The sequence below is a fragment of the Carcharodon carcharias genome, chromosome 2 (genome assembly GCF_017639515.1).
Source record: "Carcharodon carcharias isolate sCarCar2 chromosome 2, sCarCar2.pri, whole genome shotgun sequence".
Lineage (NCBI taxonomy): Eukaryota > Metazoa > Chordata > Chondrichthyes > Lamniformes > Lamnidae > Carcharodon > Carcharodon carcharias.
The window spans coordinates 156015556-156033139 of NC_054468.1; the positions used below are offsets into that span (position 1 = coordinate 156015556).

Consider the following 17584-nt stretch of genomic DNA (forward strand, 5'->3'; position numbering starts at 1 on the left):
AACGTGCACTGAGAAAGGCTCAACGCTGCCGGGGGGAAGTGGGAAGAGGGTGGGTGCCGTGAGAAGGGAGGACGTGGGTTTGCTCTCCCTGAAGGCTGCTGGCTGTTGTGGAGCTGCCTCAGGGAGATGCAGTAATTTAAAAATTAAATGAGCTCATTAAACTTCTGCAATCTGTGACAATATTGTAAATGCAAGTACCTGGCAGCAGACTATGTAGCAGATCATCCCTCAAATGTCTTCTTATATTTTATTTAATCCCAGATATTTCATCCTGCCCTGGGTGGAGTTTATAGTGAAAATGTGAAGGCCGCCTGGCCATTTGGCCCACCCACCAACTGTAAAAGTGGACAGGCTGCATCAAATTGCTGACAAGTGGCTCCTTAATGGGTTTAATTTCCCGCCTATTTGTCGGCGAGCAGGTTGTTGACTCCCACTCACGCCTGCCGACCATAATGTTGCGCTCAAGTGCGATGGACTTTGGGGTGCACGTCTGACGTCTCCTTGCACAATTTCATGTGATTCAGGGTTGGGCGCACAGGAACAGTGTAAAATTCATGATTTCCCTTTCACAAAACCATGTTGACTCTGCCTGATTGCCTTAAACTTTTCTAAGCGCCCAGCTATACTGTCTTTAATAATGGCTTCTAACATTTTCCCTATGACAGATGTTAAGCCAACTGGCCTGTAGTTTCGTGCTTTCTGTCCCCCTCCCTTTTTGAATAAAGGAGTTACATTTACTATTTTCCAATCTAATGGAACCTTCCCCAGTTCTAGGGAATTTTGGAAAATTAAAACCAATGCATCCATTATCTCACGGGGATTTGTCAGCCGGCAGCTCCAACAATTTGCTCAATACCACTTCTCTGGTGATTGTAATTTTCCTGCATTCCTCCCTCCCTTCCAGTTGCTGAGTTACAGCTATTTATGGGATGTTACTTGTATCCTCTCGTGAAGATTGATACAAAATATCTGTCCAATTCATCTGCCATCTCCTTACTTTCCATTATTAATTTCCCAGGCTCACTTTCTATAGGACCAGCGTTCTCTTTTCTTATTTAAATATCATATTTTCGGCTAGCTATCTTTCATATATTCTAATTTTTCCCTCCTTATTAATCTTTTTGTCATTCTTTTCTGTTGTTTATATTCTGTCCAATCTTCTGACCTGCCACCTATTATTGCGCAATTATATACTTTTCCTTTAGGTTTGATACTGTTTGTAACTTTTTTAGTTAACCACGGGTAGTGGGCCCCTTTAAAAGTCTGCCGCTGCGTTTCTATGGACCTATCCCTTAACCTCATTTGCCAGTTCAAATGAGGTTAGCTGGCTCTGCAGTCATGCCCTCATAATTGCCATTAGTTAAGTTTAAAATATTAGTCTTTGACCGACTCCCTCAAACTAAATGTAAAATTATATTATGATTGCTACTACCTAGGGGTGTCTCCACTATGAGGTTATCAATTAATCCCTTCTCTTTGCACAGTACCAGGTCTAGTATAGCCTGCTCTCTGGTTGGCTCTAGAACACGCTGTTCCAAGAAGCTATCCTGAAAACATTTGAAGAACTCCTCATCTAGGCTACCTTTGCCCATCTGATTTTTCCAGTCTATCTGTAGATTAAAATCCCTCATGATTATTGCAGTACCTTTCTGACATGCTCCCATTATCTCTTCCTTTATACTCTGTCCAAACATTTAGTTACAATTAGGGGGCCTGTACACCATTCCCTTCTTGCCTTTAGCGTTTCTCATCTCAATCCAAACTGCTCCTACCTTCTGGTTTCCTGAACTTAGGTAATCCTTCTCTAATGCACGAGTACTTTTTCCTAGCTTCTTGTCCTTCCTAAATGTCACATATCTTTCAACATTCAGGTCCCAATCTATATCACCCCGCCGCCATGTCTCTCATGATGGGTTCATCCTTGGAAGGGCTTCAAAGTTAACCATGGTTAACTGAGTAGCCTTGGCAATGTATGGCCACTGTGGAACCTGAGTAGCATTCCTTTCTCGCATGTCTTTAGGCAACTCCACATAGTATAGTACTTTCACCAATGGCCAAACCAGGTCAGTGTGCGGCAGCTTAAAAGCGTTGGAATTCCACATTACATAGGGGTGCACTCATGTCAATCTGACACCTGCTCAGTAAGGCGGGCTGACTACACATATCACTCTTTCAAACATTACCGAATGGATGGCTCATCACGCAGCAGCATCATGAGAGAACCATGTGTCCCTTTGCCAGCTCTCCTTAATGCAGAATGTTGAGCCATCATCTTGTTACTGCCCGCCAGTCACCATTCACACATCAGGAAGCCGTAAACATTTAGATCCATGTCAAGCAGTAAAGTTTTGAGGTTTGTTTGCATGGTCATTATTGAGAGTGCATCACCAGGACAATGGTTGGCTGAGGTGCAATCACTTGGGACCCTACAATCGTCAGAAGCCTGGATAGTTTCCGTCCTAGATGATCTTTACATCAGGATGAAACATTGAGCAGTCATTCTCGACACAACAGACAATGAGTAATTCTTTCCTGCACTCACCCTGCTGAGGCCCTAAGAGAGTTGTTTTCCATTACATTGAGAGCATCACAGTCCTTGAGACGATACAGCTTACAAGGCCATTCCTGTCTATATATCCTAAGTCAATGCGAGTTCTGTCATGCAATGAATTCCACATTGAGTTAAGTGCTGTGCCTTTACCCAAGGACAACTTAAAACCTTGCTAAGGAGCCACGCAGGTCCAAATAAAGATCATGGAATCTCAGGAAATGGCTTCTTCAAGATAAACATACACCTCTTAAATCAAACACTCTAACCCCTCTTGCAGTCAAGTCTAAGGTGCCCATTGATCCTTACTTGGCTAGTTGAACGTCATGTGTGTAGAGAATGAGAGCTCAACAAGGAGGGACATTCAGCCTTAAATGTGGCAACTACATCTTCCAGCAGAGAGACATGGAAGCCTATGGGTTTCAAAGGCTTATGTTACAGTTCTCAAAAACAGTTTGTCACAAAGTAAAAGCCATTCTAAATGACACATTGGACCTACAAATCTAATGTAAGTTGCTATGATTACTTGTGCCATCCATAGACAACTGACATCTGTGCAACAGCAGCAGTAAAATCAATAACCTCAATGAGCAAATCTCCCGAGGCCAAAGCACAGTTACCTGCGATAATTGGCTGAAAGGTGCATTGGCCAGGCAGCACAGCCACAAATGATATGCATTGCCTGATGTTGCTGTTGTGAAATTATAGACTACTCTCTGTGGTGAAAATGTGTGAGAATTTATGCAAATGAAGATCCTGATAGAACTACAGATGGGGGGCAACATCCTGGACCCTTAAATGACTGCAAAACCTTGAAGCAGATTGAATAGAAATGGAATCCATGAGACTTGGAGATGGAGGGATTCAACATATATTTCAAAAGTGCCAACTATATACAATGAGTGAACACCCATGCCTCTAGTGTGCATTCAATACTTTTAAATTTTTCTAATCTGACTGCTATGTTAAGGTGCAGCCCTGACATCCGCAGCTGAGGCAGAGGCTGACTGCCATGCCCTGCTGTCTGAGATGACTTTGGCTGGCGTCATTTGGTGGCACAAGGCCTTGAGGACCCCAGCCTGGTAAGGGTCTCCTGCTTCAGGGCAGGTGCACCCTCCTCGGCCTGACCTGCTGGAGTTGATGGGGTCACTGGCAGAGGGGAGGTGGTATGGCAGGGCACCCTTGGAGTGTTCTGGGTGCCAGGCTGGTGCTCCTCCTTCCTTTGGGTGCCCAATTGTCCCTCCCAACTCCTTGGGTTGAGATGCCCCATTCCCTCTGACATAGCCACTGCTGAAACATACCCATGGCTGGAGCGATGGTGTGCAGGTCCGAGAGCAAACCCGGCAGAAACTGCTGGACCAAGGTCTCCAAGGTGGCTGCCACCCTTCCAATGGAGACTTCAATGCGTTCGCAAGCCAGAGCCACAACTGCAGACAGAATGTGGACAGAACCTGCATCGTTCGGTCCAGTCTGGTGACGGCCACTGACAACTCTGCCTGATGTTTCCCTGCCTGTGTCTGTATCTCCAAAAGGTCTCTTAGGGCCAAGTCCAGAGGCTTGTCAGTGAACTTAGACTCAGCGGGGTCTGGTCTCCAGCAGTCCTCCGAGCGTCAGGGAACTCGGCTGTCACTGCCTCCACCAATTGTGGACTCGTGTCTGTGAGGTGATCATCAGATTGTGAATCTAAGCCTACTCTAGAACTAGATCCCACCGAGGTGCATGTGCCTGCACTATTAGAGAGTCGAGGTGAACACAGTTACAGCGCTTCCTCTGAGGATACTGCAGCTTCCTCCTCAGAGGTGGGCTGGGGCTGTGGCGTGTGGAGGATCATGTCCTCCCACTTTTCTTGGTGGTACCTGGAATGGAGAAAAGAGAGAATTAGTTATTGATTAATTGCCTGCATCTAATCAATGTATACTTTGAGAAGGAGGAAGGGGGCAAGGGCACTATAGGATTTATACTTATTTCCATTCATACACCAAAAGACAAATACATTTTCTGTAGGTAAACATAAAAAGAAAACGTAATGAAATACCCTGAAGCATATTAATAAAATATATTGTATGAACAAAAGAATAACAGACAGATATGCATGTATTTCTATAGCACCTTAGACAACATCAGGATATCACAAAGCACATTACTTTTAAAGTGTCACTGTTGTAATATTAGACATTTGGGTTAGTATAAAAATAATCTTTTTAAAAATATCATGTGGGCTACCTGACGACTCAGAAGATTCATCCATGGTGCAGGAAGGGCCCGGTTGGATCACTGGTCAGTGCTGAGTTCGTTGAGGTGGCAATACAAATGTGACAACTTCAAACATCTGAATTGGAGAGAGGAGAAAAAAAATCAGCCAAGGTTCATGATCCCAGCTGAGGACAAGACTAGGCTAACCGTAGATTGCATGTAAGCTGACCTTTAAAGCCTCCAAAAATCCTTCCAATTATGGGGGTCAACTTATATGCTGAGTATATAATGTGAACTCCAGTGTGGGTGGGGGTCATTGCCATTTTGATATGTGAATTAAACAAAACACTGATAACTCCTATTAAATTAATGTGGAATGGTTTATTGAATTAATTAATTGTACAGAGATACCTTCAACCACAACCAAATTCACTGTCTTTGCATCTGATGCAAAGAGTTCATGGAATTCATTCTGAGTCACTTTGGCTTTGTCATCATCGTAAGGAAAACAGAATTACCTGGAAAAACTCAGCAGGTCTGGCAGCATCGGCAGAGAAGAAAAGAGTTGACGTTTCGAGTCCTCATGACCCTTCCACAGAACTGAGCGAATATAAGGAGAGGGGATGAAATATAAGCTGGTTTAAGGTGGGGGGGCGTGGGGGTGTGGAGAGAAGTTGGGGGCGGGGTGGTGTGGTTGTAGGGACAAGCAAGCAGTGATAGGAGCAGATAATCAAAAGATGTCACAGACAAAAGAACAAAAGAACACAGAGGTGTTGAAGGTAGTGAAGTTATCTAAACAAATGTGCTAATTAAGAATGGATGGTAGGGCACTCAAGGTACAGCTCTAGTGGGGGTGGGGTGGAAAGACTAATATTGTCATCAAACTCGCTGACAAGGGTGGTGCTGTTGTTGTCTGGCGCACTGACCTCTACCTCGCGGAGGCTGAGCGTCAACTCGCAGACACTTCCTCCTATCTCTCCCTGAACCATGACCCGACCACTGAACATCAAGTCATTGTTTCCAGGACTGTCACTGACCTCATCTCCCCTGGAGATCTTCCTCCTACAGCTTCCAACCTGATAGTCACCCAAGCTCGGACGGCCCGCTTCTAACACCTACCCAAAATCCACAAACAGAACTGTCCCAGTAGACCGATCGTGTCAGCCTGCTCCTGCCCCACGGAACTCATTTCTCGTTATCTTGACTCCCTTCTCTCTCCCCTTGTCCAGTCCCTTCCCACCAACATCCGTGATTCCTCTGACACCTTACGTCACATCAACAATTTCCAGTTCCCTGGCCCCAACCGCTTCCTCTTCATCATGGACATCCAATCCCTCTACACCTCCATCCCCCACCAGGATGGTCTGAGGGCCCTTAGCTTCTTCCTCGAACAGAGGCCCGAACAAGTCAGGAATGTGATGGCAAACTCCACACTTGCCTGGATGAGTGCAGCTCCAACAACACCATTCAAGATAAAGTAGCCTGTTTCATTGATACCTCATCCATTATCTTAGGTATTCACTTCCTCCACACTGCACAGTGGCAGCAGTGTGTACCATCTACCAGATGTACTACAGCAACTCCCAAAGCCTTCTTCAACAGCACCTTTCAAACCCGTGACCTCTACCATCAGAAGGATAAGCGCAGCAGATGCATAGGAACACCACCACCTGCAAGTTCCCTTCCAAGACACACACTTGATTTGGATAGTGAAGGAATATATTGCCATTCCTTCGCTATCACTGGGTAAAATCCTGCAACTCCTAACATGTGTACCGCCATGACATGAACTTCAGTGGCTCAAGGCTCATCCCTACCTTCTCGAGGGCAATTCGGGATGGGCAATAAATGTTGGCCTTGCCAATGATGTTGAAATCCCAAGAATGAATAGAAAAAATGGGGCCAACTTACCAATCCACATGCCTTCCTCCTCCACCTCTTTCCCTGTGTACTTTTTCTTGCAATTACTGTTGCCATGGCGAGTCCTGCCGGTGTCCTTTTAAATAGAAGACTTCATTGCTGCATTAGGGGAATCATCCCAACCATCCTCTTTGATTGGACAGAGGAACCAAGAGTCAGGCTGCCAATCAGTTTGCTGAAACAGCAATCACAAAGCACACAGAGACTCAGGTTCCTGGCTCAAAAATGGTCCTGCCATTTTGGCAGGGACAAGGTGAGAAGATTCTGCCTAGTGTCTCTCCTGCACCTCCTCTCGCCGATTACTCCACTCACATTGGAGGGAACACATAGGGTGGACTGAACAGGCAGAGAGAAATTTCCTAGCCCCTCAGTAATGGATGCAGCGTACATGAGAAAGAGAAAGAAAATCTCCAGTAATGGGTCTTGTGTGTTTGGGACAGAGTGGAACAGGTTTGCGGTTGGAAGGGGATGAGCTGCTGTATCAATGTGAGACTCAATATATTCTTTTAATGCACAGTAGGGGTATGTAGGTATGTTTTCTTTTTTATGTTTCCCTATGTTATGTTTTCCAGTTCCTGTAAATTCAAAATGATCACATTTTGTGACTCAAAATTCTGGAGCTTCAAGTGTATTTCTTACAGCTCTCCATATGGCTGGTGGACTGATACATTGTTGCTCAGCACCTGACTGCAGTGCTGCAGTAAATGTGGCACCCTAGACATACATTATCAAAACAATTAGTTCTAGCTTCCTAGGATGTTAGTTCCCAGGATATTACGAATAATATAACAATATAACTACCCTTTTTCTTCAAAAAAATATTTATAATTAAACTACATTTAGAGTCTGTTATACCTTGTTTTCTTTTCTCAAAATATTATTCACACTATTGCTTAGGTGGTAGGATGTTGTGCCTCCACCTAGTAGATTTGGCATTCAAAACCCTCAGTGGTGAGTTGGTACGCTGTGTGTGTGTTGCTCCTGAGTTGTGCTTGATGTTGCAAATGTTGTCACTTACAAGTGATGATGTTATGTTACACAATTTGTTGGTGATCTTGTTAATGTTGTCTCACTGATTAGCGATGTTGTTGATGTTGTTAATGATTTTTCCTGCTTTTTCAGCTCAGGTGTAGATTGAATATGGATTCTAGTCCTTGTCATTTGATGCTGGTCTCACTGATTTTGGTCTCAATGGAGTCTCAGCTTCACCAACAACTTTTGCTGGGTTCCAGGTTTTCATGATTCGATCCTGTACATGTACTGTTTGTCCTTTCAACAACTCAGGCAGGGATTTAGCATGCTTGTTGAAGTGTTGACCTCCATCTACCTGTGCATCAGTGAGTTGTTATCTTACTTCCTCCTGGTCACTTGGAGGGAGTGTTTTGCTTGGCAGAATTGTCTTATTCTTTCTTCCATTCAACAGCCGTGCAGAGATTTCATGTTAGCCTTGAGAGGTATAGATAGGAGTGACAACGAAGCAAGGTTTGGGTCTTCCTTTGTCTCTCGACATTTCATGAGGGTTCTCCTGACCATCTGGACATGTCTTTCTATAAAACTGTGTCCCCTTGGCTAATGTGACGCTGAGGTAATGAAGTTGAATCCATACTGTTCAGTGAATTCCTTAAATTCTCTGGAGGTGAATTGGGTTCCATTGTCATATGTAATTCTCTTAGGAAGCCCTTGCTCGGTGAACAGAACTTGTGCTGCTGAGATGATTGGAGTAGCTCTCATCTTTTTTCTTTCGGATAAAAGGGAACTTTGAGTAGTAATCTGCAACTATGAGATACCATTCTTGATTGTGTGAGAAAAATTGAACTGACATCTCCAGCCAAAGCCAAATCATTGCATCCAGTGATATGAATTTCAAAGCCTGAGGCAGAAACCAGGTGAGCCTGTTGACAACTTATCAAGATTCAAAAATACGGCCAGAAAATGTAAATTCAAGGGAAACTGATAGATCAGCTCATTTGGGGCACTGCACACCATGAAGCGCAAAAAAAATTGATTGGAAATTGACGGGGTTAAACTGTTTATACTTCAATGCAAGGAGTATTACAAACTAGGTAGACAAATTAAGGGCACAGGTAGACACATGGCAGCAGGATGTTATTGCTATAACGGAGACCTGGCAAAAGGAGGGACAAAACTAGCAGCTTAATATCCTTGGTTATAGAGTCTTCAGACCCGATAGAGTAGGAGATAAAAAAAGGTGGGGTGGGGGGTGGGGGGCAGCCCAATGGTTAAAGCATCAATTCCAGCTCTGAGAAGGGATGATGTACTAAATGGGTCAACAAACGAGGCTTTATGGATTGAGTTTAGAAATAAAAAAGGGGCAGTCACACTACTGGGAGTATACTACAGACCCCTAAATAGTGAAAGGGAGATAGAAGAACAAATATGTAGGCAAACTTTTGCTTGTAAGAACAAGAGGGCAATAATAGTAGGAGACTTCAACTATCTGAATATCAACTGGGATTCAAACAATATAGTGGGCACTGAGGGAGAAAAATTCATGCAGTATGTCCAGGAAAAATTTTTTAACCAATTGGTGACAAACCCAACAAGAGGAGATGCAATTCGAGACCTAGTCTTGGGGAACGAAGAAGGGCAAGTGGGTGAAATGACAGTTGGCAACCATATCAGGGACAGTGATCACAATTCAGTTAGATTTAGCATTACCATGGAAAAGGACAAAGATAAGGCAGGAGTAAAAGTCTTGAAGAGCGGGAAGGCAAATTTTGCAGAAATGAGAAGGGACTTGGCTGTGGTGGACTGGACAATGCTGGAGGATAAAACAGTGGAAAACCAGTGGGAAGCACTAAAAAGCGAGATCCTAATTGTACAAAGTAGACATGTCCCCTATAAAAGTAAGGGTGGTACTGTCAAATCTAGACCCCCTTGGTTGTCTAGAGGAATACAGAGGAAGATCAAACAGAAAAAGAAAGTGTACGATAGGCACAAAGAACTAAGCACTGCAAATAGCCTAGACAAATATAGGAAGTGCAGGGACGAAGTGAAAAAGGAAATAAGGAAATCAAAGAGAGGGCATGAAAAAAGATTAGCAAGTAAAGTTAAAAGATAGCCCAAAGATGTTTTACCAATACATTAATGCTAAAAGGTTAGTTAAGGAAAAAGTGGGACCTATCAGAAATGAAGATGGAAACTTGTGTGTTGATGCAGAGGCTGGGGGAAAGGTTTTGAATGAATATTTTGTCTCCGTGTTTGCAAAGGAAAGGGAGGATGGAGAAACAGTAGTCCAGGAGGAACATTGCGAGATATTGGACAGGATAGTCATAAAGAGAGAGGAAGTACTCGAAGGGTTGAAATCCTTGAAAGTTGATATGTCACCAGGGCCAGATGGATTGTTTCCGAGGCTGCTGAAGGAAGTCAGGGAGGAGATCGCAGACGTTCTGAGGATGATTTTCCGATCTTCACTAGATACAGGGGAGGTACCGGAGGACTGGAGAAATGCAAACGTAGTTCCATTGTTTAAAAAGGGATCAAAGGAAATGCCAAACAATTATAGGCCAGTTAGTCTTACATCGGTGGTGAGCAAATTAGTAGAAACAATCCTGAGAGATAGGATTAACTGTCATGTGGAAAGGCATGGTCTAGTCAAGGATGGTCAGCATGGATTTGTTAAAGGAAGGTCTTGCTTCACAAATTTGATTGAATTCTTTGAGGAAGTGACAAGAAGGGTTGATGAAGATAGTGCAGTGGATGTTGTGTACATGGATTTTAGCAAGGCATTGGACAAGGTCCCACATGGCAGATTGGTCAGGAAAGTAAAAGCCCATGGGATTCAGGGTAATATGGCAAACTGGATAAAAGGTTGGCTTTGTAACAGGAAACAAAGGGTAATGGTCGATGGATGCCCTTGCGAATGGAAAGTTGTCTCAAGTGGTGTTGGGACCATCGCTGTTTGTGTTATATATTAACAATTTGGACGTGAATGTGGGGGGCAGGATTGGGAAATTTGCAGATGACACAAAGATTGGCTGAGTAGTCGATAGTGTAGAGGATAGCCATAATCTCCAAAACAATATAGATGGGTTGGTGGAGTAGACGGTAAAGTGGCAGATGGATTTTAACATAGAGAAGTGTGAGGTCATACATTTAAGGAGGTCAAACAGTTACAGCGATTACACAATAAATGGGAATATACTAAGAGGGGTAGATAAAGTGAGAGATCTTGGCATACAAGTACACTGGTCTCTGAAGGCAGCAGTTCAAGTAGACAAGGTTGTAAAGAAGGCATATGGAATGCTCTCCCTCACTGGCAACGGTATAGAATATCAAAGTAAGGATATAATGTTGGAATTGTATAAAACACTGGTGAGGCCACAACTGGAGTATTGTGTGCAGTTCTGGTCACATTCCAGGAAGGACGTAATAGCTCTGGAGAGAGTGCAGAGGAGGTTTACAAGAATGTTGCCAGAGTTAGAAAAGTGTAGCTACGAGGAGAGATTGGATAGGTTAGGGTTATTTTCCTTAGTACAAAGAAGGCTGAGAGGTGACTTGATTGAGGTGTACAAGATTATGAGGGGAATAGATAGAGTGGACAGGATAAAATGGTTTCCTTTGGTGGAGAATTCTAGAACCAGGGGACGAAGATTCAAGATAAGTGGCAGAAGGTGTAGGGGAAACATGAGGAAGAACTTTTTTATGCAGAGGGTAGTGGGTGTCTGGAATTCACTGCCCAAGTTGGTGGTAGAGGCAGAAACTCTAAACTCTTTTAAAAAGTACCTGGATCTGCATCTTAAGTGTTGCAAGCTGCACGGCTATGGACCGGGTGCAGGAAGTTGGGATTAGAAAGGGCACCTGGGTGCCCTCGGGCTGACATGGACAAGATGGGCTGAATAGCCTCCTTGTGTGCTGTAACTTTTCTATGGTTCAATGAAAAGGACAAGCGCACAATCGCAGACTTTGGATACTGACAGAGCACAGGAAGCCACGAGTAAACAGATGAAGACGCTGACTACCCAAATGCTAGCTTTCAGTTGAGTCAAGAGATGTGTAACACGTGTACAACCAGAGTAAACATGGTTCCACAAAGAAAAAGGGTGGGATGGCAAATCTGGAGCCCCGTGAATGTCAAGAAGCTTACAGGGTAAGAAAAGGAAAGCTTCTGTAAGACATCAAGAACTGAAAACTACAGAAAGCTGAAAGGACTATAGAAGGTGGAGGGGTGAAATCAAAAAGGAAATTAGGAAAGCAAGATGAGGGCATGAAGGAATATTGGCAAACAAAATCAAGAAGAACCCAAAGATGTTTTATCAATACATTAACAGTAAGAGGATAACTTAGGAAAGAGTAGGGCCCATAAAAGACCAAATAGGTAACCTGTGGGTAGAGGCGGAGGGTGCAAGTATGGTCCTTATTGAATACTTTGTGTTTGTCTTCAAAAAAGAATGCAGACATTGTAGTTGAGGAGGAGTGTGAAGTATTGGATGTGATAACCATAGGGAGAGGGGAGTAATAAGGGGATTAGCATCCTTAGAAGTGGATAAATCTCCAGGGCCAGATGAAATATACCCCAGGTTATTAAAAGAAGCCAGGGAGGAAATAGCTGAGGATCTGACCATCATTTTCCATCCTCATTGGATACACATGTGGTGCCAGAGGATTGGAGGTCTGCTAATGTTGCACCTTTGTTTAAAAAGATAGCGAGGGATAGACCGAATAATTACAGGCCAGTTAATCTGACCTCAGTGTTGGACAAATTATTGGAATCAATTCTGAGGGACAGGATAAATTGTCACTTAGAAAGGCATAGATTAATCAAGGACAGTCAGTGTGGATTTGTTAAGGGAAGGTCATATCTAACTAATTTGACTGAATTTTTTTGAGGAATCAGCAAGGGGGATTGATGAGGGTAGTGTAGTGATGTGCTCTACATGGATTTTAGCAAGGCTCTTGACAAGGTCCCACATGGCAGACTGGTCAAAAAATAAAAGCCTGGGGGATCCTGGGTACAAAATTGGCTCAGTGGCAGGGTAGCTGTTGATGAGTGTTTTTGCGACTGGAAGGCTGTTTCCAGTGGGGCCCCAGAGGGCTCAGTACTAGGCCCCCTGCTTTTTGTGGTGTATATTAATGATTTGGACATAAATGTAAAGGGGAATGATCAAAAAGTTTGCAGACGACACAAAAATTGGCTGTGTGGTTGATAGCAAGGAGGATAGCTGTAGCTGCAGGAAGATATCAATGGACTGGCCAGGTTGTCAGAAAAGTGGCAAATGGAATTCAACCCAGAGAAATGTGAGGTGATGTATTTGGGGAGATCAAAACAAGGCATGAGAATACACAATAAAAGGGAGGATACTGAGAGATGTAGAGGAAGTGAGGGATCTTGGAGTGAATGTCCACAGATCTCTGAAGGTAGCAGGACTGGTTGATAAGGTGGTTAAGATTGCAATGGAATTCTTTCATTTGTTAGCTGAGGTATAGAACATAAAGCAGGGATGTTATGCTGGAACTATATAAGACAGTAATTAGGCCTCAACTTGAGTACTGTGTGCAGTTCTGGTCACCTCATTACAGAAAGGATGTACATACATTAGGGAGGGCACAGAGGAGATTTACGAGGATGTGCTAGGACTGGAAAATTGCAGCTATGAGGAAAGATTGGATAGGCTGGGAATGTTCTCCTTGGAACAGAGGGGAAATTTGATTTGAGATGTACAAAATTGTGAGGGGCTTGGATAGATTGAATGGGAAGGGCCTATTTACTTTTGCAGAGAGGTTAGTGACTAGGGGGCATAGATTTAAAGTGATTGGTAGAAAGATTAGATGGGAGATGAGGAAAAGCCTTTCCACCAAGAGGGTTGTGAAGATCTGGAACTCAAATGTCTGAAACAGTAGTACAGGCAGAAACCCACAACTCATTTAGACGATTTCTGGATATCCACCTCAAGTGCTGGATATTAGATTAGGATGGGTGGCTCGTTTTTTGGCAGGCACAGACACGATGGGCCAAGAAATGCACACAACCATTCAGATATGGTGCTGCTCCTGGTATGCTCCTCTACATTCCTCATTAAACCAGGGATGGTCCTGCCTTAACGATAATAGTAAATGAGGGATATGCCAGGCTATGACATTGCAGGTTGTGGTTGAATATAATTCTGCTTATGGCCCACAGTGCTCATGGATGCCCAGTTTTGAGCTGCTAGATCTGTTCTGAATCTCTTCCATTTAGTATGGTTGTAGTGCCACACAACAAAAGCAGCATGTCCTTAAGTGTGAAGATGGGACTTTTGTGTCCACAAGGACTCCTATCAATTCTGTCACAAACAGATGAAGCTGAGACAGGTAGGCTGGTGAGGATGAGGTCAAATAGATATTCCCCCCGTTGATTCATTCACCACATGCCAGAGGCTCAGTCTGGCAGATACGTCACTCAGGACTTGGCTAGCTTGGTCAGTGGTGGGCTACCAAGTTACTGTTGATGATGGACAATCACCATCCAGCGTACATTCTGTACCCTTACTGTCCCCAGTACTTGTTCAACATGGAGGAGTACTGATTCATTAACTGAAGTAGGTGGTAAACTGCAGGAGGTGCCCTTGCCTATGCTTGATCTGATACCTTAAGACTTCACGGGGTCCAGAGTCAATGTTGAGGACTTCCAGGGCCGCTTTGTCCTGATCTTATACCACTGGGCCACCACCTCTCGTTGGTCTGTCCTGCCGGTGGGATAGTACATATCTAAGTATGATGATAGAGGAATCTGGAACATTGGCTATAAGGTGATTATGACTATGTTAGGTGGTTGCTTGACTAGTCTGTGGGACATTGAATCCAATGTTTAGGTTGATGCTAAGTGCTTTTTAATGTGTTCTATTCTTATGGTACTTGGTTGCTATGATTCGATATACCCAAAAGGCTTTCTAGGCTATTTCAGAGGGCAGTTAAAAATCAACCACAATGCTGTGTACACATATGGATCAGACCAGGTAAGGCTGAATGATTTATTTTCCTAAAGGAGATTAGTGAATCAGATAGGTTTTTACAGCAATCCATTTGTTAAATGGGCACCAATATTGATTTATTAATTCCAGGTTTATTTAGCTAACTGATTTTAAAATTCCCCTGTGGGATAGTGGGAATTCATGTCTCTGGATCTTTCTTCTCAATTTCTAGCCCAATAACATAACCTTGTCCTTGTGCTTGGACTTTTTAAATACAGGCATAGAGTTCAAGAGCAAGGAAATGATGAGTAACCTTTAAAAAAAACTGGTTACACCTTAGCTGGAGTATTGTGCCCTATTCTGGGAATCATGCTTTAGGAAGGATTTCAAGGCCTTGAGAGGCTGCAGCATAGATTTATTCGAATTGTCTCAGGCTTGAGGGGCTTAAGTTAAGTGAGGATTTGAGGGAAGCTGGGATTTTTCTCCTCGCAGCAAAGAAGGTAAAGGGGAAGTTTAATAGGAGCTCAAAATTATGGATGGCTTTGATAGAGTAAATACATTTTCACTGGCAGGAGTTTTGGTAACCAGAGGTCACAGATTTAATACGATATGTAAAAGAATCAGCAAGGAAGATGAGAATGGTGGTCATTGCAGATTTAGTGGTAACTTTCAAAAGGCAACTGGGTAAATATTTGAAATGTAATACTTGCAGGGCTATGGTGAAAGAGTGGGGAAGTGGGGCTAATTTGATAGTGTTTTCAAAGAGTTGGCACAATCATGATGGGCCGAATAGCCTCCTTCTGTGCTGTATGACTCTATAAGTTTAACAAGTAAAGATTTATATTAATGAAAACATAATGTAGTGGGGGGTTTTGCATAACAAAACTGAATTGGAGTTTGCATTTTAGCTGAATGTATGTAATAATTCCATTATACACCAGTACCAAAGGAATTAAAGAATAAAAGGTGAAATCAATTTATTAATGTCCACAGGAAATAAATGTCACCTGTTTTAAACGGTGACATGGCACAAAACAGCTCCTTCTCAAACACTTCACATAAAATGATATGCTGTGAGACAATATTCTAGGTCCTACCAACCAAAAAAACAAAATTAATACAATGAAGGCTAATAGATTGCATTCGTTCAGTTCTTTGCATTCCTTTTGCCCTTATATACTCATTGGAAAACAAAGCTCACCAATGTATTCAGTATTTTTACACTGGTCTGTAACACTTGTTTACAATATGGCACAGTATCCTAGATTACAGTTTAAACAGGCTTCAGCAGAACACCTTGCAATTACTCTAAACCACCTATTCAAAAGTTGAGACACTCATGTTTAGATGATAAAGGCTTTTCATGCTGGGTTTAACAATTGATTCACTCAGTCTTCTCACTTTCTAATTCAACAGCCTGATAGGTCATGGATTTTTCCTACCCATCTTTACTGTGTCCCAAGTTTTCAAAATATAGCACAATAGAAATTACACTTGTACAATATCTGAGTGCAATTGAAAGTCTTTTGCCATGGCTCCACAGATAACACAAACATCAGTGAAGTCTTGCTTCTTAGTCTGAATAATTCATAAGCATGGATCTTTTCTTCTTCACACTATGGCACATATTCTCCAGTACAGACTAGAAGTGATCATCTGCGATTTTATGTCAATTTGTGATGGGATTATAATGGCATCTCCTGATACGACTTTTGATACTTCCAGCAAACATCTGGAATTGGGAAAGATTAAAATGGGCACAAGAGGTGTCAAACTGAGCTAAGCTTGACAAGGCCACGAACTGAATCCTCGTGCATTGAATCCTGGGTGACTGCATTCAGGACATGCATCGTGTGGCTATGGGTAAGAGGGGTACCTGGGGTGAGCATTCCAGGAGGTGATGGAGCCTCTTCTGGCGTAAGAAAGTGGTGACTTTCACATGCTTCCTTTAGTGGCATTGTATCTGTTAATATGGTTTCCGTTGCAAGGTTTGATGTAGACGGTGGAGGTGTTGGTTGCCCAAGAGTCAACGTGGCACACGGAGAAGAAATTGTCATTTTCCCAGGGAGAGGGGGCTCTTCATTGGTTGGACTTGACTCACTCTGTAACAACGGTGTGGCTGCAGCCTGCAAAACGAATTTAGTGCTCTGAATGCATTGGTCCTGATCACACTGCAGCATAAATGGAGAACAGACGCACGGAGCATCAGAAATATGGAAGATGTATTATAGTGACACATGATGAGAAAAGAATGGGGGGAAAAGAATGAGAAGAAAATTAGTAATTATGCTGAATACATGAGAAGCACAATTACATTGCAAATTTGGGTAAACATGCATGACCTTAGACTTTATTCAACAACTTTTTCCTTCTATTTTTAAATCAGAAAGCAATATAATAAATTGCACTGCAAACACAAGGACATGCTGTGGAACAGAAACTGTGATGCTTTCTAGAAGTAGATTACTTCCACTGACGTAGATAGTTACAGGACAAATATAGAAAACCATAAGAATTGTTATTATGCCCATTGACCTCTATACCTCAACAGTCAATGAAACCAATTTAATTTTAAACATTGGTTCACTTGACAAAGTCATGCCATCAACACGCAAATAAAACATTGGTGGAGGTGCTGAAATTCATCTCCAATATGTAAATCCTACTTTGTATGCATACCTTTTTTTTGCATAAGACTTATTGGCAGGAATAACTTGATTCTCTGGATGCTTAATGTGATAGTATTGCAGGTCGCTTAAATTATTATTCTTGACAAACATACAAATTGGACACCCAGCTATTGCATAGTTACAAAATGTGTCGTTCCCTTCTGTAAGCATGGTCTTCCTAACTCTTTGATCATTGTTTAACCTCCGAACAGAAGCAAACAGGCCATATCCAATCAACATTGTCTGGGATATGGTTACTTTAAGATTCAGATACCTTACTAGAGCCACATCAGTCATGAAAAAATTAATTTTAACCTGTTCCAACAGATACAAATAGGTTTCTA

The 17584-nt window shown here is 42.8% G+C and overlaps 1 protein-coding gene across 7 annotated transcripts in view; it reads right to left on the reverse strand.

Moving 5' to 3' along the window:
- Positions 1 to 3529: 3529 nt before the first annotated feature.
- zdhhc14 (zinc finger DHHC-type palmitoyltransferase 14) overlaps positions 3530 to 17584 on the reverse strand; it is a 253360-nt gene continuing 239305 nt past the window's right edge. For 4 of the 7 annotated variants that reach the window (XM_041216079.1, XM_041216053.1, XM_041216061.1 and 1 more), the window contains one exon: positions 15534 to 16742. In XM_041216079.1, the coding sequence (XP_041072013.1) occupies positions 16341 to 16742 (402 nt within the window). In that variant the 3' untranslated portion in view covers positions 15534 to 16340. Of the gene's footprint in view, positions 4405 to 4771; positions 4878 to 15533; positions 16743 to 17584 lie in introns of those variants that run through there. The other 3 variants (XR_005946467.1, XM_041216070.1, XR_005946466.1) reach the window with 3 other exon arrangements.